At 45.6% G+C, this 24096-nt stretch overlaps 1 protein-coding gene across 3 annotated transcripts in view; it reads left to right on the forward strand.

The window, feature by feature from the left end:
* The window catches only part of LOC122094955 (SAP30 binding protein), a 37525-nt gene that overhangs the window by 2367 nt on the left and 11062 nt on the right, over positions 1-24096 (forward strand). For all 3 annotated transcript variants that reach the window (XR_006144975.1, XR_006144976.1, XM_042665476.1), the window contains exons 3-4: positions 1978-2025; positions 19520-19562. Coding sequence is in view for 1 of the 3 variants with exons in the window: in XM_042665476.1 (XP_042521410.1) it covers positions 1978-2025; positions 19520-19562 (91 nt within the window). In the remaining 2 variants the exon portion in view is untranslated. The remainder of the gene's footprint in view (positions 1-1977; positions 2026-19519; positions 19563-24096) is intronic.

Here is a 24096-nt window from a genome sequence, read left to right on the forward strand (position 1 = left end):
TCAAGCCCCAGGACCTGCCAAACCCACACTTGCCCACACTTGCCGCCCCCCCCCCCCCCACACACACACACAGTGTACTTTTTTATTTGCTTGAAATTTTCATTACAGACTGAGTGTTTATATTTCTATCTGAGCCCAGTGGTGACATTTGAAATCCCATCACTTACACATGAAATTCCAACCTTAGAGAGGCTAAAGTAGGAGGATGAGAATTGAAACTTGCAAGATGCTGCTCAAAAAAAGAAAAGAAATACACACACACATACACTAAAAAGAAAAATTAATAAAGATAAGGTCTGAGTAGATAAGGTAGAGTGTTTGCCTAGAATATGAAAGGCTATTGGTTTGATTCCCGCACCAAAAATTTAAATGAGTAGGTAATTAGAAACTGAACTGCAGTTAGAAACTGAAATGTATCTGGGCCTCAGTGTCTTACGCCTATAATCCTAGCTACTCAGGAGGCTGAGATCTGAGGATTGAGGTGTAAAGCCAGCCCCAGCAGAAAAGTTGTTTAGACTCTATTTCTTAGCTAGCAAAAGGCCAGACTGGAGGCATGACTCAACTGGTAGTGCAGCAGTAGAGCAAGCAAACCCAGCAAGCTCAGAGACTGGAGTTCAAACGATGGTACTGGCAAATAAATAAAGCATTCCACATAAGCAGATATATATTTTTCATTAAGTGCTCTTTTGTGACATTTTATGCTTTAGTCCCACTGATTAATATAGATAATTCAGAGTTGACTGTAATAATTGAGAAATCCTTTGCAAGTTCTTTTATTTTTCTCAAATATGTGTATACTACCTTAATAGCTATAGGTCTTTTCTTTAATACATTTGTGTAATGCGTGTTTTTTAAATAATTTTACTTGCCTTGATTTTTTTGTTGTTAAGCTTTACTTCATATTTTGGTATGCTCTCATCAAATCCCTACATACTTTAAATTGTAATTGTATTTAGCTGAATTCAATCTAATTATTTGGCTGATTGACTTCATCTTAAGGTTATAGAAATTGCACTTAAAGTCTTTGTTGCACTGACACTTTAAGAGGTAGTTAAGTCTCAAGTCCATCAGTCTAGTTTGCCATGTCTCTTAGGTGTGGAGTAGTACTAAGTCATGTTTGAGTTAAAACACAGCTTTGTTGACAATAACAATTCAAGTGAAACCAATTTTTCCTGAGCATTTAAAGGCTTTCAGGCACTGAATGTTGTAGGTGATGGAAGCAATCTGTATTCCTCCTGATCGTTGACCTTTGTTGCATTAGCTAGTGCACTGGTAGACTTGATTTGGAGAATGCCTTACCCACATGGTGCTCTTGAATTAGGTAGGCCTCATTTGGATAAGGAACAGGATGGATACAGTGGGAAATGACCGTAACGTGAGCACTTAGGTGAAGGCAGAACCTATTCAACTGGGACCTAGTTGAGTAGTCCTGCCTTTCCTGGGTCACTGACTCTGACCATTTGGTTCCCACTTCTCTGTTTTCAAGTTAGTGCAAATGCTGGGGTATAGATGTATGTGAGTCTCAGCACTCTGATGTTGAATAATAATTGTGGTAGGTCCATGTCTGATGTATTGTGGATATGATAGACAAAGAAGGAAAAAAGTTTATAATCCTGGTTTTAAGTCATATTTTAGTGGAAACACTATGCCTGTTTGATCTTGTGGCCTGGTCTCATTTTCTGAAACATACTGTGACTTCTCTCCACTTTTTATGTGGTGTTTTCATTGATGTGGACTAGGACACTACTGGAATAATAGTTGACTGTGAGCTGCTGACTGTTTGGTTCCTCGCCTTCCAAAATAAACAAAAAAATCCTTTTTCCTTCTCTTTCTCTAGTTTTGGGCTGGTAGGGAAGGGGTTCCTGGTGGGATGACCCCAGCTGGGTAAATGAACTGTTTGGCCTAACCCCTGGTTATGCATGCGAGACATTTAGGCCCACTCCTTTTAAGCTTAATCCTCAATTCTTTGTCTTGTAGGAAGATGACGATTCAGAGACTGAAAAACCTGAGGCTGATGACCCAAAGGTATTTGGTGTTGGCTATGGTGGGGTGGCTGGATACGAATAAGGCATTTTAACATTATGGTTCAGCTCATTTGTCTGGTCAAGATCTGTCTGGCTAACCTATGGTGTCACCATGTGGATCTTTCGGGGATAAGAGCAGCTTTATAAAGAAAGAACCTTCGAGAACCTCAGAGTACATCCTGAGGCAGATAGGATTTCCTTCCTTGCACATTATCAGAATTCAGACTAGAAAGATGAGAGAACTGTCTCTGAGTCTGTCCTCTTTCCCACCCCTCATCTTTCTTCATCTTCCTTTTTCTCCCTCCACCCCAGGTAGGGCTTTGTCGGGGCTTTGACCTCTCCAGGTGATATTAGGTGAAGTGTTTCTAGAATCAAGAAGACATAAGAGCTTTCTAATATACTCTATCTAGATTCTTAGTCACGGAGAAAGAGCTGTGAAAAGCTTGGACCAACATGAGGCCTCACCCCAGCTCTACTTCCAATTCTCATTTTCCCACTGTGACTTTCCACACTTGGGCAAGCTGAGAAGAATAGTGGGTTGTGGGGCTTGAACTCAGGGCCTGGGCACTGTCCCTGAGTTTTTCAAGACTAGCACTCTACCACTTTGAGCCACAGCTTCACTTTTGTTTTTCTGGTGGTTAATTGGAGATGAGTCTCACGGACTTTCCTGCCAAGGCTAGCTTTGAACCACAATCCTCAACTCTCAGCCTCCTGAGTAGTTAGAATTCTAGGCATGAGCCACCAGCATCTAGCTTGTTTTTTGTTTTTGTTTTGTTTTGTTTTGGTCAGTCATGGGGCTTGAACTCTGGGCTTGGGTGCTGTCCCTGCGCTCTTCAGCTCAAAGCAAGCATTCTACCGCTTAAGCCACAACACCACTTTCGATTTTTTTAATTTAATTTAATTTTTTTTGCCGATCATGGCACCTACCACTTGAGCCATAGCACCACTTCTGGCTTTTTCTGCTTATGTGGTGCTGAGGAATCGAACCCAAGGCCTCATGCATGCAAGGCAAGCACTCTACTACTGAGCCACCTTCCCAGCCCCCACTTCCGATTTTCTACTGGCTTATTAGAGATAAGAATCTCATGGACTTTCCTTCCCGGGCTGGCTTTGAACCTCGATCCTCAGATCTTAGCCCCCTGAGTAGCTAGGATTATAGGTGTGAGTCATCAGCTCCCTGCTTGGAGTTGATCTTTTTTAGAGTTGTTATTTAGCAAGTGATTTGCTGTCATAACTGTTGATTCCACTAGATGGCACTTCCTTTCTACTTTGACTTTTCAGTATCCTCTTTATTCCTTTTTTTTGTTTTGTTTTTGTTTTTTTATGCTTGTCCTGGAGCTGGGCGTTATCCCTGAGCTTTTGTGCTGAAGGCTAATACTCTACCACTTGAGACATAGCTCTACTTCTTGATTGTTTTGGTAGTTTATTAGAGATAAAGTTTCATGGACTTTCCTGTGTGGGCTGGCTTTGAAAGGTAAAATATTTGACTTAATAATGCTGGGTGCTTCCCAGGCTTCCATTGAGTTGCTTTAAAATAGAGAATTCCATACTCTGAATTGTGCTCAGAGAATAGCAGTTATTAATATGGGAGAGTTTCAGTCCACATCATGGAGGTAAAAGAACAAGGCTTAAGGGGACATTTGAAATAGAAAGGTGGTAGGAACCAGATACAGAACATGAGCAACAGTAGAATTACATAGAAGGAGTTTACCTATGCATACTAAAGAATAAAGAACATTAAGTCATCTCTGACCAAATGTAGTTTGAGCTGCTTCATGGAGTAGCAAGCTCTCTGTTTCTGGAAGTTTTTCAAATATTGAGAAACTATTTGTCAAGCCAGATCCTAGCTACTCAGGAGGCTAAGTTCTGAGGATCAAGTATCAAAGCCAGCCAGGGCAGGAAAGTTCCATATAATTCTTATCTCCAGTTAGCCACCAAAAAGCCAAAAGTGGAGCTGTGGCACAAATAGTAAGAGTACTAGCCTTGAGCAAAAACAAAAGCTAACAGACAACACCAGGCCTTGAGTTGAAGCTCCAGTACCAACACACACACACACATAAATGTCCAAAAGCAAATTTGTAGATTGAAATTGGATTTAGTCCCCTAAGGGTTTCCTGGGCACTTCCTAAGAAAAGATTTGGTCAGCCGGGCGCTGGTGGCTTGCGCCTGTAATCCTAGCTACTCAGGAGGCTGAGATCTGAGAATCTCCGTTCAAAGCCAGCCCGGGCAGGAAAGACCATGAGACTCCTATCTCCAATAAACCACTAGAAAACCGGAAGTGGCGCTGTAGCTCAAGTGGTAGAGTGCTCTCCTTGAGCTGAATTGCTGAGGGACAGCGCCCAGGCCCAGAGTTCAAGCCCCATGACCGACAAAAAAAAAGATTTGGTCATTATAGATGAGCAAAATTGACTATTAATATTACTATCTCCTGGCTAAAAAAAGGACGAAAACTGTTGAAATTTCCCTACTTCATTAGGTTTTATTGTTATTGTTAGCAGGTCCTGAGGCTTCAACTCAGAGCTGGGCTCTGTCCCTGAATTTTTTTTTTTTGGGGGGGGGGGGTCCGGTCGTAGAGCCTGAACTCTGGGCCTGGGAGCTGTCCCTCAGCTCTTCAGCTCAAGGCTAGCGCTCTACCACTTGAGCCAAAGTGCCACCTCCGGCTTTTTTCTTTATGTGGTGCTGAGGAATCGAACCCAGGGCCTCATGCATGCAAGGCAAGTGTTCTACCACTGAGCCACCTTACCAGCCCCTGTCTCTGAAATTCTTTTGCTCAAAGCTAGTGCTCTACCACTTGAACCATAGCACCACTTCCAACTCTTTTGGTAGTTTATTCGAGAAAAGAGTCTCATGGACTTTCCTGCCGGGGCTGGCTTCAAAGGTCTATTTTGGGGGGGGGGGGGGGTGGGGAGTCTGGTCATGGGGCCTGAACTCTGGGCCTGGGAGCTGTCCCTAAGCTCTTCAGCTCAAGGCTAATGCTCTACCACTTGAGCCACAGTGCCACTTCCGGGTTTTTTCTTTTTGCTTATGTGGTACTGAGGAATCGAACCCAGGGCCTCAGGCATGCAAGGCAAGCGCTCTACCACTGAGCCATCTTCCCAGCCACTCAAAGGTCTATTTTTTATCTGTCAGAGTCACTGTGTAGCCCAAGCTGTCCTCAATAACAGTCCTATGGCTCCAGCAGTCCAAATGGTGGGTTTCTAGGTAAATGCCACCATATCTGGCTGAAACTTACCTAATTTTTATCACACTGGTATTTGGGATTACCTGGAGTGCAAATCCTCTCTTAGGAGAGTTCCCTTGCAGGAAATCTTTGGTCCTGTCTGTCAGTCCAGGATAGCAGGGACTCTTCTTTGATGCTTAATTTGTTAGAAACCAGAGAAGTCAGAGGGGAGGCAGGTGAACATTCCACAGGCAACTGAATTCTTAGGTCTCCTGTTCTATCATTTCTTTTTTTTTTTTTTGGTTGGTCGTGGGGCTTGAACTCTGGGCTTGGGCACTGTCCCTGAGCTCTTCAGTCCAAGGTGAGCACTCTACTGCTTGAGCCACATCGCCACTTCCAGTTTTCTACTGGTTTATTGGAGATAAGAGTCTCATGGACTTTCCTACTGGCTGGCTTTGATCTCAGCCTCTTGAGTAGCTAGGATTACAGCTCATCATTTCTTTTTCTTTAACTTCCAGTTTCTGGTCTTGTTCAAGTACCTTATATTTGTACTCTGATCACTTGACAGAAGGTGGTGCTGCTGTCCCAGAAACTGTCAGACTGATAGTGGCAGTCCTCTGGTAGCTCCTTACTTCAGGGAAGAGGTAGCCCAAGTATTCCTCCATCTTCACCTGTCCTTGGCATCTGCATGTCCCTCTGTGCCCTTTCCATGCTCTGTGTTTTACCTCCGATGCCCTGGGATATTTTTCCTGGTTTATGTTTTTCTTCACTCCTACAGTTCCTGTGGATGGAGGTGTTTCCCTCACTGTCCCTGACACACCCTTCCTTTGAAAACAAGCACAGCATAGATGACCTGGGAAGGGCTGGGAGTGCTGGCTCCCTGAGGTCTTGTGGTCCAGGCCCTGAGCTAGGAAAGGAATTCAAGTGTCCCTGGGTCAAAGAGCTAATAGCAACTAGAGGAAAAATGTTCTAGAATTTTTGGAAAAGGTGTGTTAAAATAAGAGAACTTTTTTTTTTTTTTTGTCAGTCATGGGGCCTGAACTCTGGACCTGGGCACTGTCCCTCAGCTCTTCAGCTGTAGGCTAGCGCTCTACCACTGGAGCCTCAGCCCCACTTCCAGCTTTTTCTGCTTATGTGGTGCTGAGGAATCGAACCCAGGGCCTCAAGTGCAAGGCAAGCACTCTACCACTGAAGCCACCTTCCCAGCCCCAAGAGAACATTTTTTAAGGTACTAAAAGCCAAAGCAGGGTATAGTGGTCACATGCCTGTAATCCCAGCATCCAGGAAGATTGTGAATTTGAGGCCAACCTGGGTTACATAACAATTTTGAAGCTAGTCTGGGCTTGCATAAATAAGAGTGGGCGGGTGGCTGGTGGCTCTTGACAATAGCCCTAGCTACTCAGGACGCTGGAATCTGAGAATTTGTCTGCCAGTCCTAGCAGACAAATTCAAATAACCTACAGAAAATTTGAAAGTCAGGCTGGGAAGGTGGCTCAGTGGTAGAGTGCTTACCTTGCATGCACGAGGCCCTGGGTTCGATTCCTCAGCACCACATAAGCAGAAAAAGCCAGAAGTGGCGCTGTGGCTCAAGTGGTAGAGCGCTAGCCTTGAGCTGAAGAGTTGAGGGACAGCGCCCAGGCCCAGAGTTCAGGCCTCACTACCAACAAAAAAAAGACAGAAAGGAAAAAGAAAATTTGGAAGTATAGGCATGGCTCAAGTGATAGTGGCAGCCAGGAGCAAAAAAAGATGAGTAAGAGCAAGAGGTCCTTGAGTTCAAGCCCCAGTAATTCTTAAGAGCTGGAAAGTAGTGCTGAAATATGGAACTCACAACTTTAATCCAGGTTAGTGGCCCTGCAATCAGCAGACATGGGTGGCACTCTGGCTTGGCTTCCCCCGAGCCCTGGAGTACAGGAGCATTCCCTTCACTCCACCCCGCTGGTCTGTGGAGTCAGGATTCATACCCACTCTACAGTGAGAAAGTGCTTCTCTCAGGATAAGCTGCAGCTGTGAGTAATGCGCACCCTTTTCATCATAGCTGTGTCTGATTATACACCTTCATCTTTAAGTTACCACATTTTCTCAACTCACCACCCGTGGTGCTTCAGTAGTTCAGGCTTCTGTTTCCTAAGCAAACACAAAGCATTACTGATTTCATTATTCAGTTGCTGCCCAAAAAAAATACACGAGTTTATGTGGTATCTGATGTCAAATATTTCCTGTGGAGTACTAAATGTCCTGGGGCATGATCATGCGTTTGCTTTGATGCAGTTTGGGAACTGCAGTAGCAAATTCTCTTCAAATTGAGGGAGAGCCATGTAAGCCCCCCCTGTTCACTAAGCCAACTGAACAGTTCTCTGCCTCAGAGACGGCCCCACTAAAGATCAGAGTCTCTACATGAAGGATTTGTATAGAGCAGATCTGACTTACGAATTTCCTCATTCTCTCTCCACTCCACGTCATTATTATTACCTATCTTATGCATCAGAATCAAAGATCTGGAAACTAAAAAAAAGCTTTCTGAGGAGTTTGTGTCCCAGGAACTTGTTGGCATGATCTCAGGAGGAACTTTCAGGAGCCACTAGCAATTGCACCTGGGGAGTACAGCAGGTTAAACTCTTATGTTCTCTTTATTGTCACGTATATAAAGACACTAGAATACGTACTAGCTTTCTTTTTTTTTTTTTTTTTTGGGGGGGGGGGTCCGGTCATGGGGCCTGAACTCTGGGCCTGGGCACTGTCCCTCAGCTCTTCAGCTCAAGGCTAGGGCTCTACCACTTGAGCCACAGCACCACTTCCGGCTTTTTTCTTTTTGCTTATGTGCTGAGGAATTGAACCCAGGGCCTCTGGCATGCAAGGCATGCGCTCTACCACTAAGCCACCTTCCCAGCTATGTACTAGCTTTCACAGCAGCTCTGCAGAAAGTTTTTTCCTGCTTGGGCTCAGGATTCTGAAGTTCGAAAAGAAGATGCTAACTAAGGCTTGTTTTTTTGTTGATTTTTTCCTTCTTTTTCAGTACTTGAATTTGAATTCAGAGCCTTAACAGTTGCTCTGCAGGCACTCTACCTCTTGAACCATGCCTCCAGCCTAAGATCTCGCATTTAGGCCTAGAATGGCTTGAAGTACAATCCTGTTGACACACTTTCCACATAGCTAGGATGAAAAGCATGCACTATCACATCCAGCTTTTTTGTTTTGGTTCTGGTCATGGGGCCTGAACTCTGGGCCTGGGCACTGTCCCTCAGCTCTTCAGCACAAGGCTAGCACTGTACCACTTGAGCCATAGCACCACTTCCAGCTTTTTTTTTTCTGCTTATGTGATGCTGAGGAATCGAACCCAGGGCCTCATGCATGCAAGGCAAGCACTCTATCACTGAGCCACCTTCCCAGCCTCCCAGCTTTTTTTTTTTTTATTGAGTTAGATCTTGTGAACTTTTGTTGCTCTGGTTGGCCTGGAATCATGGTCCTCCCAATTTCAGCCTCCTAAGTAGCTAGGCTGTTAAAGCTTCATAAACAAGTGACAGGAAGTTCTACTCATCCTGATACTGAAGATCGGTTAGGTAGGAGCTGTGGAAACTAAGAAAATTAAGAATTAAGGAGGAGCAAAAGTTACCAAAGCTTCAACTTATATATTTTCTTTGACATGTTCAAATTTATAGTTTTTCTGATGGTTATTCTATCAGGGTTTGTTTTACATTGTTTACTTTCATTGTCAAATTATTCTAGCAAGGGTATTTTTGTTTGTTTTTGCCATGTTGAGAATTGAACCTAGTGCATGATACCTGGTATGCAAGCACTCTACCACTTGAACCATGTCTCAGGTCTTTGTATTTTGGAGTAGTTGTGTTTTGTTTTGGGTGTGGGAGAGACTAGTCGAAGGACTTGCACTCAGGGCCTTGGCACTGTTTCATGCTCTTCCCCTCCGCCTCTCCCCCACCCCCCTGCCCCATTCCCCCCAGTCCTGGGGCTTGAATTCAGGGTCTGGGTACTATCCCTGAGCTTCTTTTGCTCAAGGCTAACACTCTATCACTTTGAGCCATAGTGCCACTTCCAGCTTTTTCTGTTTATGTGGTACTGAGGAATCGAACCAAGGGCTTCATGCATGCTAGGCAAGCCCTCTACCACTAGGCCACATTCCCAGTCCTGGACCTTTTTTTTTTTTTTTTTGCAGTTTAGTGGAGATAAGTTCATGGACTTTCTTGCCCAGACTGGCTTCAGACCATGATCCTCAGATCTCAGATTCCTGAGTCTCTGGGATTACTGGCATGAGCCACTGATGCCCAGCTTCCACCTTTCTTTTTATCTTTTTCTATAACAGTGTGTATGTGTTTCTATCTTTAACATTGTTACAATCAGTAATAATAATAGCATGACATTAATGAAAAACATTTAAGAATTGGTATGATGTAGAAGTTATATCTCAATTAGACTGCTATGGGAGGGGCTGGGAAGGTGGCTCAGTGGTAGAATTCTTGCCTTGCATGCATGAGGCCCTGGGTTCGATTCTTCAGCACCATATAAGCAGAAAAAGCCAGAAGTGGCACTGTGGCTGAAGTGGTAGAGCACTAGCCTTGAGCTGAAGAGCTGAGGGAGTGTCCACAACTGGCCAAAAAAAAAGACTGCTATGGAAGCAAAAATTCCAAAATGTTTTCCCCATGGGACTATTAGTCTTTTTTTTTTTTTTTTCCAGTACTGGGAATTGAATATGGAGGGTTTTTTTTGTTTTTGTTTTTTTTTGCTGGTACCTGGGCTTGAACTCAAGGCCTTGCTCTTTCTTTCTGGGGCTGCCTTCTTGGCTGGTCCTCTACCATTTGTGCCATGTCTCCAGAGGAAATGATTTTTGTTTCAATTTTATTTTTAAGTAGTTGTACCATTCAACAAAGCAGTTTATGAGTATAGTGCACCTTGATTGATATTACCCCTTTCATCATTCTCCCCCATCCTGGAAATGATTTTTTTTAAAAAAAAAAAAAAAGGCCAAGCACTGATGACTTGCACATGTAATCCTAGCTAATTAGGAGGCTCAGATCTGAAGACAGTTCAAAACCAGCCCAGGCAGGGAAAACTGTGAAAATCTTATCTCCAATTACCCACCAAAAAGCCAGAAGTAGAGCTATAACTCAGTGGATGGAGCACTAACCTTGAGCAAAAAAGCTTAGGGATCATACTCAGGCCCTAAATTCAAGCCCTACTTCCCCCCCCCTCCCCCACAGCAGCCACACACACATTCTTAACTGTATTTTATTTTTGTCTTTTCTTTTTTTTTTTTTTTTTTGGTACTGGGGATCAAACCCAGGACGTTGCACTTGCTAGGCAAGCACTTTGCCACTGAGCTACATCCCAGCCCCACACACACGTTCTTGTTGATATTTACCAGCATTTTTTCTAGCAGTTTTGCTAATATTAGCATTGCACTTTTTCCCATCAGTTCTCTTATACTTACATGTTCTATATGAATAAAGTCCAGAATTAGTACAAGGGCCAAACCTGAATGTTGTTTTGTTTTCTCCGTCGTGAGGCTTGAACTCAGGGCCTGGGCACTGTTTCTGAGCTTCTTTTGCTCAAGGCTAGCATTCTACAACTTGAGCCACAGTGCCACTTCCTGTTTATGTGGTGCTAAGCAGTCTAACCCAACACTTCATTGCATGCTAGGCAAGCACTTTCCTGCTAATCCATATTCTCAGCCCCCTGAATGTATTTTTATAATTGTTATTGAGTAAAATCCTATGCATGTAGCTTGTCTCTAGCAAAGCACTCTGGGTAGGAAGTATTGCCATGTTCTTTAAACAGGTCTAGTCAGAAGAAATACTTCATCCCTTACAGTTCCAGCTCCACACATGTTCACCCAGGAAGAAAGGACTGAGCTTAAGCATGATTCAGGATTTGATTTTTCTTTCATGACTCTTCAGGAAAGGTTAAGGGTAAGGTAGCCATTGGTATGATTAAGTCTTCAGGACCAGCCTTTCCATTCAGGTCCACCAAGACATTACTCACTGGGAAACTGTGGACTCTAGCACTGTTTCCCTTAATCCTCAGCGCTGGAAAATAATAAATCCTGCAACCCTAAGTTGAGGATTTAACACCTGCGTCACTCCATGACCTGCTAGAGTCATTCCTAGAGAGTATTTCTCCTTGCTCTTTGACGCTGGCTTCCTCAGTGTTTATGCCAAAGAAGAGACTTCATGGAAACTGTCACTGTTGGCAACCTTTTTTCTCAAGAGAGGAGGTGAGATGTTAGGAAGCCATAGAAATGGACTTTGGAATCAGACACACTTGGGTTTGAGTTTTAACATTGTCATTGACTAGACAAGCTCCTTTTTTTTTTTTTTTTTTTTTGGGTTGTGGGGCTTGAACTCAGGGCTTGGGTGCTGTCCCTGAGCTCTGTTGTTCAAGGCTAGTGCTCTGCCTCTTTGAGCCACAGCGCCACTTCCAGTTTTTTGGGGTTTTTTTGCCAGTCCTAGGGCTTGAATTCAGAGCCTGGCCACTGTCCCTGAGCTTCTTTTTTGTTTGTTTGTTTGTTTTTTTTTTTAGGTCCGGTTATCGGGCCTGAACTCTGGGCGCTGTCCCTCAGCTCTTCAGCTCAAGGCTAGCGCTCTACCACTTGAGCCACAGTGCCACTTCCGGCTTTTTTCTTATGTGGTGCTGAGGAATCGAACCCAGGGCCTCAGGCATGCAAGGCAAGCGCTCTACCACTGAGCCACCTTCCCAGCCCCCCGAGCTTCTTTTGCTCAAGACTAACACTCTACCACTTAAGCCACAGTGCCACTTCTGGCCTTTTCTGTTTATGTGGTACTGAGGAATTGAACCCAGGGCTTCATGCATGCTAAGCAAGCACTCTGCCACCAAGCCACATTCCCAGCCCCAATATCCAGTTTTGTGATGGTTAATTGGAGATCAGAGTCTCATAGCCTTTCCTGCCCTGGCTGGCTTCAAACCATGATCCTCAGTAGACAAGCTAGACAAGCTACTTTATCCTATTTTATCTCAGTTTACTCATCTGTAAAATGGAAAGAATTCTGCCTGCCTGATAGGTTGTTATGAGACTTGAAGAGTGACGTTTGACATTTTGGGAGTTGTCTGGGTAGGGTGTGGGAGGAAGGCTGTGTGAGAAGGAGTGTGTACTTATTGTCTCTGTCATTTAGTATCCCATATGTCCCCATGTCTCCCATATCCCATGGTCCTTTAAGTGCTGACTAGAGAAAAAAGTTGCAGCACAACTGTGCTAGGACCAGAGAAGGAAATGGCCCTTCACTGATGCTGTTTGCTGAGCCATTCATTGTTCTCCCTGGAAACTGTAGAGTCTTCCCTTTCTATATTGCTATTTCACTCCTTGCGGCTTTACTGTATTGCAGTGTTTTAAGGAAAAACAACAACAACATGTAAAACCAGGCACCAGTGGCTCACTCCTGTAATCCTAGCTCTGCTCAGGAGGCTGAGATCTGAGGATCATGGTTTGAAGCTACCCTAGGCAGGAAACTGTGAGACTCTTTAATAAACTACTCAAAAAAGCTGAAAGTGGCATTGTGGCTAAAGTGGTAGAGCGCTTGTCTTAAGCAAAAAGAAGCTCAGGGATAGTGCCCAGGCCCAGAGTTCAAGCCTCAGGAGCAGCAAGAAGAAAAAAAAAACATAATAATGATCCCTCACCTATCATGGGAACTACATCCTAGAGACCCCCACAATAGGTGAACATCCGTGAAGTAGCCATAAGTGAACTGTACTGTAGTGAGGGACAACTATATAATACTGCTACTTTGTGGAGTTCTACCTATCATGGGGGTCTCTGAAACATAACTCCCAAGGTAGGTGAGGGATCACTGTAATGGGAACTTTGAACTGCTGAGAATGTGCCAAAGCCTCCCTAGCATCTCACGTCCCCTGATGTCAGCAGAATGAATGGCCTTCTTTCAACCTTTTCTCAGCACTAGTGCCTACCTCACAAGAGTGAGGAACATGGAGTTTCTGGAAGTTTGTGGATTGGACATGGTGGGAGAACCCAGCACAGGCCTGGAGTCTGCCTGGGTGGTAAAACAGAGGGCAAGCTATGGAGGTCGCTCTGTAGTTGCCCAGAATGAAAGAAATCCAGGCTGGTTGCTTTGTTCTGCCTTGTCCCAAAGAAGGCTTGGTGGGATCTGAAGCTATCAAGGTAATTGCTGAGGCTGTGTTTGCATGTGAAGGGGAGGAACTACCATTTTTCTCTCTCAACCCTCTTCTTGGCTCCACCACACTGTCAAAGGGGCCTTCTTGATTGCTCTTGCTTCAAAGCAACTGAAGCTGGGACTGCAGAAGCCCCACCCCACTCCTCCATGGTTCTGCATGCCCTGTCTGCCTTCCTATCAGCTGTACAAGCCCCAACATACCTCCTTCCCTTTGAGGCCAGATGCCATGGATTGCTAACTGAGGTGTGGCTGGCCCCTCCTTCCCCAGCTGGGAATCATCTTTTTGAAATTATATGATGCAAAAAACTGCCTGTCCTTTGGGATCTGGCACTTCCCACCTTTGTCTGTGCTAGAATCCCTGTCCTTTGAGATGTTGCTATGTGATTTTCAGTTCAGTAGGATTTGGGACTGGCAAATTTTCCCCCAACAATACTTTAAAGATACTGGTATTCTTTCTGGCTCCAGGATGATGTTTCCCTTTCTGCTCCAGTGTGTAGATGATGCTCACATTACATTTCTCTCTCCTGGCCTTCAGGCGTCTCAGATCTATTTGCCCCAAGTTACGCTAACACTTCTCAGGTGGAATAATGAACACTTTTGTGACGCGTGGTCATACTGAGTTGTTTCTTACAGGCTGTGCTTTACCATTCTCAGCCTCACAGAGCTGTGTTCGTGAATCAGATGTAGGTGGTACTTGGAATAGTCAGTCACCAAAAATCTCCTCTTTGGGAAGTGATTCCTGGCCAAATGTTGGCATTCACATTGCAGTTCAGCCAGTTCCAGCATGTCTCATGTGACAGAACGTGGACAGTCTTGCTGAGCCATACCAGCTTTGTTTTAGCCAAACTTTTTCAACAGAAAAAGAGGCCATTTCCTTTTCCCCTCCCTGCCTTTTTCTTCAGTCCACAAGGCCATGCTGGAGCTGAATTCATTTGTCTTGGGAGATTCCTGTTTAACCCTTCCTGTAGAAACCTTCTGTGGCTGTGGTTGGGAACTGAGCCTTCCTGTCCATAAGCCGTCTGGAGCCAAGGCAACTCCAGGGCATCCACAGCAGCCCCACCAACTTCCTCCCATTTTTCTGATAAGTGCCGTGTTTCCATTCCTGAGTGGGCAATGTGCCCATGGAGAGGCCCTGTCCCGGCCCACAGGACACAACTGAAGGAAGTGTGCTGGTGATGGGCTTTCTCCAGGGTTCTCTCTACTGCCTGTGGAGCATGCTGCCCCCGAGCAGCATTGTATTTCCTGACCTCGCCCACCAGCTCCTCCTACACCCCAAGCCATGGTTCTATCAAACCAGCATCATTTCCTTGTAGAACTCGGAATACCTAATCCTGAATTGCTGTCTTAGCCATACTGTCCATTAGGACCTGCAACTTCTCGGCTCAAAAGACAGCTTCTAGATAGGCATTGGTAGCTCAAGCTTATAATCTTAGCTATCCAGAAGGCTGAGATCTGAAAATTACAGTTCGAAGCCAGCCCATGCAGACAGAAAAACCCAAGAGTTTCTTTTCTCCAGTTTTGCCAGGAAAAAAAAAATGGAAGTGAAGTTGAGGCTCAAGTGGTAGCAGGGCCAGCTATGAACAGAAAAGCCAAGTGATAGGGCTGGGAATGTGGCTTAGTGGTAGAGTGCTTGCCTAGCATGCATGAAGCCCTGGGTTCAATTCCACATACTTAGAAAAAGCCAGAAGCGGCACTGTGGCTCAAGTGGTAGAATGCTAGCCTTGAGTTCAAGCCCCAGGACTGGCAAAAGGAAAGAAGAGAGAGAGCATACAAGTGAGAGGAGGGAGGCCCTGACCAGAACCAGCCCTAATAATAATACTAATACAGCTCCTTTAGCTTCATATTTTTCCTTTCTTTGCACTGGTCAGCTTTATCAATGACTAGGCTTTCATAGTCTCTACTAGGGAGCACATTTCCATGTTCTGTAATTCCTGAGAACAAGAGGTCCCTGCCACTGACTAGTTCTTTCTTAACTAGTCTCAAGCCTAATTGGCAGGAAAGCAAAATTGGCAGGTTTGCAGCACTATTCGCCAGACACTGAGGTTGCCTCCTGCTCTAGTTCTTGGGATTTTAGTCTCAGGTAAAGGCTAGGGAGAGAAAGGTTTCTTGGGCCAGCTTACTATCTGGGCCCTGATCTTTCCTACCGTCCTGTTTGCTCAGTGCCTGCTGCTGGAGAGCAATGGATTTGGGCTTTGTTGTATGATTTTCCTTGTGTCTTAATTGGATTTGAACTAGGGGGCTGAAGTTTGACTTCTTTTCTCTCTAGAGCTGCTTTCCTTTCCCAGAGCAGTGTTTTCATCTTCTTCCTAGAGGGGTGAGACTTTATCAGTCTCTGCTCCCTGAGGGCTATCTTGTCTCTGGGCTGTGGGTTCCATGCCTCTTAGCTGATGCAGACAACTGTCTGATAAAAAGATCTCCATGCTGACTTCATTACTTTTAAGCAAGAAGGACAAATCTGTACAAGTTCAGACGGGTATCCTCTGTGCGTTTTGAAATACAAACTCTGGAGGAAAGAAAAAGGAACAGTGGTTTCTTGTTTTTTACTTGTATCTTCATGATTCCCCCTTTCCTTTCCTCTTTGTCAGGGCATAGTAAGACACTCCTAGAGCAGGTTTCACTGCAGCGGTGTTAATTAAATCGTCAATTTCCATCTCCTTTGCTCTGTCATTTGCAATATTTAGTCATTATAACTTCAAGGTTGTTATTGTGAATGCTAGGTCCCATTCCATACAAAATTCCTAGTATCAGCTGGGGTACCAGTGGCTCACACCTGTAATCCTTGCAGCTCAGGAGCGTGAGAAATAAGGATCACAGTTCAAAGCCAGCTGGGACAGGAAAGTCTGTGAGACTCTTATTTCCAACTAAACACCACACACACACACACACACACACACACACACACACACACACACACACACACACACACACACACACACACACACACACACACAAAAGAGATGAAACTGGAGCTATGACTCAAGTGGTAGAGCACCAACCTTGAGCTAAAAAGTTCAGGGTCAGTGCCCATGCCCCAGGACTAGCCAAAACAAAAAATTCCTAGTATCTTACAAGATCAATAAAAGGACGTCTCTCTCCGGGTCTTTGGGGTGGGATGGGGATGCACACACATGTGTGCGCTAAGGCTTTGTTTTCTGATGAGACACCCTCCCTCCCAGTTCTGTTCTCCCTGTCACTGGTGTCTGATGTCCTTCTGGACTCTTGAGCCATGGCCAGGAGAAAAGATGCTTTCATTGAAACTTGCTTCAGTGGATAATTGGGTCTAATGGTTCTCATCTCTGGTTTTGTTTTTATTTAAATTTGAGAATGGGGGTTGCTGTCCTGAGCCCCAAACACAGAGTCTTTCAAGTTTGGCAAGCACCCTAGCACTGAACTAAAAGGTGTCTCTGAGGTATTTGAACCCATCTCTATTGAAGAACAAGTGCTGATGCTCTTGACCTTCACTTTCTCATGCTCCTGATAGGTATTCAGTGAGATTCCTTCGGCACAGCTGGCATCTTTAGGAGTCAGAAACAGGGTATTGTCTTCAGAAGCAGTGTAGTACAATGGCACAGTCACTGGGGTTCAGTGGTCTCGTGGCTGAGTTGCCTCTAAAACATGGCAGCTGTGGCCCCCTGCTAGACTCTCCAGTCCTCCTAATGCACTATGGAATAGCATTTCTGGCCACTTTCTGAACCTCATTGCTTTGGATAGCTTCAAGGCTATTCTGAAGTTCATTGCTTTGGATAGCCTCAAAGCTGTTCAGGATCATTTACAAATTTGGCTTATGCACACTTCTTTTTTGTGCCTATCCTGAGGCTTGAACTCAGGCTGAACTTCTTTTGCTCAAGGCTAGCACTCTACCACTTGAGCCACAGCGCCACTTCTGGCTTTTTTTCTGATCACTTTATTGGAGATAAGAGTCTCATGGACTTTTTCTGCCCAGGCTGGATTCGGACTGCAGTCCTCAGATCTCAGCCTCCTGAGTAGCTAGGATTTCAGGGGTGAGTCCCAAGTGCCCCAGGTGCCTAGCTGATTCATTGTATCTTTTCTTCCAGAGATATGACTAAACCTCAGCTAAGCTGGTCAGACTCTTGTGAAATGTGGGATCTACCCCCTCATCATCATATATACCTAATCCCCTACCAGCTCCATGGTCACAAGCAGCAAGAGGCCACAGGGAAGTTCCTGGCTTCCTACTCTAGCCAGAGAGCTCCTGAAGTAGCAAGTATTGTTTTTTCCTTTGAAGTTTAGAGACCAACTTCCTGTTACTCTGGAATGGGCACTGGATTAGAATTCTAGTGGTTAGCAGGCCTCTTGCAGTTCTACATTTCTGCCTGTGAAGGAAGGCTGGCAAAGTACAGAGCGTTGGGAATGTATAAGTTTGGCCCCTTAGAGTTCAGAGGCCAGTGATCAGTCCCCTCTATGACCGACTGATTGGGGGAGGTAAATTATATACAATTATGTCTTTCCACAATTAGCACCTTGAAAGCTGTCCCCCAGAGAGAAAAATGTGAGAAATTTTTACAGAAAACAGTGACATTGATCAAGATGCATTGTTCCCAGATAGGCATATTGAATTGAAGCCTCTTTGTAGAACTATTTAAAGACAATATAAAAAAAATAATTCTCCCCCTAAAAAGAAAGAAAATTTTATAGTCCTACATTTTGTTAGTGACACGTTCTTTAACATTGGTTTCTCCAGAGTCACTGCTACAAATAGATTGTGGTTGGGCCCCTGAGAGACTGGCACTGTCTGTACAGCAGTTGATTTATAACTCCAACTTGAACTTGACAATTTTCCAGGCCCTCCTCTCAGCCCTTCTCTACTCCAACCCAGATGAGCTTCCTCTTTACCCATCTGATTGACAGGGGGCAGGTTGCTAAGCAGCCTGGCTTCAGCATGGACCCTAGTAGTTTGAATGAATAGCCACAGTGTTCAGAAAAGAAGGTCTGTCTCTGAATCAGGAGGGACTATTTGGGGAAGGGAGTCTGATCTTTTCATGGGGCTATCGCTTAGGAAAGCATTTGGTAACCCTCCACACATGTTTCCTTAGGAAAGCATTTGGTAACCCTCCACACATCTTTCCTTCTGAGATAGTTTGGTGTGGCATTTCCTTGTGCACGTGGAGGCCAGAGATCCGGCTGTTTTCGTGTGAAGATCTTGTAGCTTGTTACTGGCCTATCTCCTCTCTCACTAAGCAAAGGGAAAGGAAATGAGATCCCGCACCTTTCTGTGAGCTCAGCTTCTGCACTTTGATCATTAGCTTGTAGTGGCACTTGAGATCTCTGATCTTACTGGGATTGAGGGAAGCCAGTGTGTTCTTGCCCTTTGGGACAACAGAGGCCATGTGATCTGGTTTAGATGAGGCCTTTACTGGCGAGCAGTGAAATAAGACATCTGATAAGAAGCTTTTGTGTTTAGATTTTTGCAGGACATATGGAAATAACTGGCGTGGAATAGTGTTTGCACTAAGTATTGGAAAAGGTTTTTCTTGGGAAACATTACAAAGCCAGTGTAAAGAGAGCCACATGCCAGGGAGAGGTCTCCTCCAATGGTGGGGGAAAGGCTTAGGAAAGGCTTGCCATGGAGTTCCTATACTGGCTATTTATCTCCTGATAAAGTCTCCCTCCCCCACCCCCCCTACTTCTTAAACTGAAAACAAGAAGACTCACATCACAGGGCCACAGGCAGTCCGTTTGAGTCTTGGTCTTGGGAGTTAGTTGTTATAATGGAGTCCCCCTGGAAACGATCCCCCTTGCCAGGGATGGAGATAGTGGTATTCTGGAGCTCCGATCAGGCTCTGGAGGAGATGGCTGGAGCCTTGAGGTCTGCTACATTTGGACAAACTTGCTTGACCCCAGGGAGTAGCAGGTAGGCTAGAGCTCATCCAGGTGGCCAGGACAAGATTCCTCTTCACGGACGGGCTCTCTTCAGGGTGGGTGGGTACTGCTCCCTGCTGGAGGTTGTGAATTCAGGAGGATTTCCCTGAGACTCCAGAGCATCACAGTTGCTGTGATGAGAGAGCACGGGTAGGAAGCTCTGGGGTCCCAGAAGGCCCTAGAGCACTGCTCAGTATTAGTGTGCCGGAGCTTTTCCCTTTTCTATAAAACCCCTCAGGGTTTCAAAGAGAAGCTATGGCTCAGGAGCCCAAATGTTACCTCTGTGTGTTTCTCTTTTACAGGATAATACAGAAGTAGAGAAGCGAGATCCCCAGGAATTAGTTGGTAAGTATTCTTCTGGAGAGCCCTAAACAAGCTGGCCTCTGGCCAGGCCGGGCTCTGATCCTGGAACATCTCCCTGCTGTGAGCGACCCCCGCCCCTTCACACTCCCTCTTGGAGCCTTTGGCATTTCCTGGGTGAAAGCCTCAGGCAACAACATTTCTTTGAAAATCACATTCATGGTGCACTTTATGGGGTGTTGGTGAGTTGCCAGTGTTGTCAAGAGGGAGTTCAGGGCCCCTTTCAGCCAGAAAGGTCATTGTTTCTTCCACTTGTGCTCTGGGCCAGTCCTCTGCCTGTGTACCGCTTCTCCCCACTCCATCAGCATTTCATGTTGTTATGCTGGCACTTTGCTTTGTCCTAAGGCAGAAACATGCCATGCCTCACAGCCCTCATGGCTGGGGCCCTTGCGGACTTGAGAGGGGCAGAGCCACTTCTGAAAAACCATGTATCCATCCACAACCCCTAGCCTTTTAATCTTTTAAAAAGCTGTTGAGGACACGCTGGTGGCTCACACCTAAAATGCTAGCTACTCAGGAGGCTAAGATCTGAGGATCACAATTCTAAGCCAGCCCAGGCAGAAAAGACCATGAGAGTCTTATATCCAATTAACTACCAAAAAAAAAAAAAGCCAGAAATGGAGGTGTGGCTCAAGTGGTAAAGCACGAGTCTTGAGCACAGAAGCTCAAGGCTAGTGCCCAGGCCCTGAGTTCAAGCCCCAGGACCAACACAAAAAAACAAAAACAAGAACAGAGTTTTCCTAAACCCTAGAGTTAGCTCTTTAGAAAATAGAATTATAGACAGTTGTGACGGTTGGCTTGGAGGGCAGAGGAGGCCGTAGCGCACACATTTGCCCAGAAGCCCAGGACCTAGCCCTAGTGAGTGGTCCACAGGGCAGCGTGTAGTGGAGCTACAGCCTTTTCTCCCCTCCATGTCCCATCTGATCCTGTTGCTTACTTAGAAAGTTCAAGCCTGGGGGAGAGAGCAACCTGTCCATGCCCCACTCTCATCCTCACTATCGGACAAGGGGTAGAATGTACACAGGCATTGTCAGCTTAGTGATGTGTGTATGTCTCCCCACCCTCCTGCCTACACACGCGCGCGCACACGCATGCACACACGCACACGCACGCACGCGCACGCACGCGTGCACACACACCACACACATGCACACACACCCATCTTCTTCCACAGCTAGCTTGGCACTTTTTTTCTGTGAGCCACTTTATGCATTACTGAGATATAATTTACAGAGAAAGGCCTGGGAAAGTGGCACAGTGGTAGAGTGCTTGCCTCACATCCATGAAGCCCTGGGTTCCATTCCTCAGCACCACATAAGCAGAAAAAGCCAGAAGTGGCGCCATGGCTCAAGTGATAGAGTGCTAGTCTTGAACTGAAGAGCTGAGCGACAACACCCAGACCCAGAGCTCAGGCCCCATAACCAACAACAACAACAACAATAATAATAATTTACAGAAGAAAACTTCAGGCTTTTTAAGTATAGCACCTGCTGCGTTTTGACAGGCCTATGTCATTGTTTTAGCCCTACCGCAATGGTGAGGCGCAGTACTGCCATTCCCTCTCAATGGTCCTTTGGTTCCACTTGCATCTCCACTGGGTTTCATCCCTCAGCCTCAGGCAAAAGGGAATCTACTCTTCATGGAAGATTTGCCTTTTTCAAAATGGCTCACGCCTGTAATCCTAGCTACTCAGGAGGCTGAGATCTGAGGATCGCGGTTCAAAGCCAGCCCGGGCAGGAGAGACCGTGAGACTCCTATTTCCAATAAACCACCAGAAAACCGGAAGTGGCGCTGTAGCTCAAGTGGTAGAGCGCTTGCCTTGAGCTGAAGAGCTGAGGGACAGCGCCCAGGCCCAGAGTTCAAGCCCCACGACCGACCAAAAAAAAAAAAAAAAAAGAATTGCATATATAAATTGGGATCTGTTGGCAGTTTGGACTGGATCATTCCCTCTTGTGGGGACCATCCTATGCATTATAGGATGTTTAGCAGCGGGGTTTATCTCTAGACACTAGAGCCAGTTCTCTCTTCCTCCCCAAGATCTACCAAAACAAGTCTTCAGGCATTGTCAAATGTCCTCTTAAGAGAGCAGATCACCCTCAGGTACAAACAAAATCACGTTTTTCCTTTCTAGCTTGCTTTACTTGGAATGAAGCTTTAGAGACTTTGTCCATAATGTTGAGCACTTTTTTTAATGTTTTTGCTCTCTACCACTTGAGCCATGTTTCCAGCCCCGTTTTTTTTTTTTTTTGGGGGGGGGGGGGTTTAGCTAATTTTGGTGGTGGTGGTGATAGTGGTTTGAGGGGGGAGGGGTGTTTTTTTGGTCTTGTTTTTGTTTTTTGGCCAGTCCTGGGGCTTGAACTCAGGGCCTACGCACTGTCCCTGAACTTTTGCTCATAGCACTCTACCCACTTGAGCCACAGCGCCACTTTAGGCTTTTACTGGTTTATGTGGTACTAAGGAATCAAACCCAGGGCTTCACACATGCTAGACAAGCACTCTACCACTAAGCTGCATGCCCAGTCCTGGTGGTTTGTTTTTTAAATGGAATCTGGTGAACTTTTCTGCTTTGGCTGACCTCAAACTGTGATCCTCCAAATCTCAGACTATAGTGTAGTTCTATTGGTGTATAGTTTGGTCATGTTCTTTGTCTTGTTTTGGTGGTTGTTTTTGTGAAACTAGGAGTTGAATCAAGAGCTTCACATGTGCTAATAAGCAAGTAAGTTCTGATCACTAGAGCTATAGCCTCCAACCCTCTTATTTATTTATTTATTTATTTATTTATTTATTGCTAGACCTGTGGCTTGAACTCAGGGCCTGGTCAGTGTCCCTGAGATTTTTTTTTTTATATATTAATTAATTAATTTTTGCTCAAAGCTAGCCCTCTACCACTTCAACCACAGCTCTACTTCTGGCTTTTAGGTGGTTGACTGGAGGTTAGAGTCTCACAGACTTTCCTCCCAGACTGGCTTCTGACCATGATCATCAAATCTCAGCCTCCTGCGTAGCTAGGATTGCTGTGAGCTACTGGCATCTGGCATTTTCTTTTGTTTTTGAAATAGACTGGCCTCAAACTCCTGCCTCCACCTCCTGAGTAGTTGTATTTACAGGCATGCACCACCACCATGCCTGGCTCCCTCCCTCCTTCCCTCCTTCCCTCCTTTCTTCCTTTCCTTCGTTCTTCCTTTCCTCCTACCCTTCTTCCCTTCTTCCCTTCCTTCCTCCCTTCCTTCCTCCCTTCCTCCCTTCCTTCCTCCCTTCCTTCCTTCCTTCCTTTCATCTTTTTTTTATTGCTAAGAAGTATCTCATCATAGGAAACACTACTGTTTGCTCACGCACTGCAGGAGTCACAAACACATCTTTACACTGCATAGTTTTGACTCCTCTTGGCTCTTACTGAGGACATCAGTAAAATGTCCTCAGAGTGGCTTCCATTTGAGATGTACCCTTCTTGTTAGGCTAACCTTGGCTCCTGTGGTTGACGTCAGGCTCACTTAGGTTATTCACCTGGCATCAGTAGCATTTCCTCACATGAAGACAGGCCAGCACTGTAGAGTGTGTCTGTGCTTCACACATGGGGCTTTACCAATACCCCACGGGTACCTGGATCTGTGGGGCTGGTGTGGCTGTCTAGGTGGCTCTTGGTGTCCCTTACAATTTGAAAACACCCTACTGTCTCCTGCTTCATCTCCCTCAGATCCTACAGTCCCCAAGAACTGCTTACTCTGTCCTTCCCTGCCATTCCATACGCGTAGAGGACTAACTCCTCTGCTCTGCTTTCTCGCTGGCAGCTGTGACTACTGTATGTGGCTGTTTATTGTTATAGGCATGTGCAATGAGTGACTCAGGCTGGCAACACCCTGTTCAGAGTCTAAGCGCCGTGACCCTTCTAGACCATCCCAGCAGGCCCAGCACCAATGCAGGCACTACCTCCTGAGTGTCTGTGGACACACTGCGCAATGCATTCCCCAGGAAGATGACTTCAGACCCTTGGCTGGCTGCTCATCAGCAGCAAGATACCTGGGGCTCGTGTGTTCTCCATTAGAGAAAAGAATCACTTAACACATCTCCCTGGACTGCTGTGCAGTGAACTCTTACCTTGCTTTTCTGCATATGTTCCATTCTTTTCAGTTACTTCTTGGGAATTCTCTTGTTTCTAGCTCAGAAGGGGTTCCCTCCTCCTGTCATACCCCAGAGAGTGGTGGAGTTGCTTTGGCAACAGTGCCACACCCTGTTTTTCTAAAAAGTTTTCCTGGCAAATGTCAAAGGGTACTCTTTGTCTCCCTGTCACATGCACACATGCTCCCAGCCGGAAAGAAACTTAACCCTCCTTGTTTATGCACCCAGTGCCTGCCAGGCCTCCTTGCCCATGCTCCCACAATAACCAGGACCAGCTCTTCCTAGCTGCATCCACTCTCAGCTGGTCTTGGCAGCCTGTTGGACCTGAAGCCTAGACCTTCTTTGCCCATCCCAGGGTGGGAGGAAGGGGGAAGTCAGCTTGAGGCTTGAACTCCAGCCAGAG

The sequence above is a fragment of the Dipodomys spectabilis genome, unplaced genomic scaffold (genome assembly GCF_019054845.1).
Source record: "Dipodomys spectabilis isolate Male_0828 unplaced genomic scaffold, ASM1905484v1 ptg000329l, whole genome shotgun sequence".
NCBI classification, from domain to species: Eukaryota; Metazoa; Chordata; class Mammalia; order Rodentia; family Heteromyidae; genus Dipodomys; species Dipodomys spectabilis.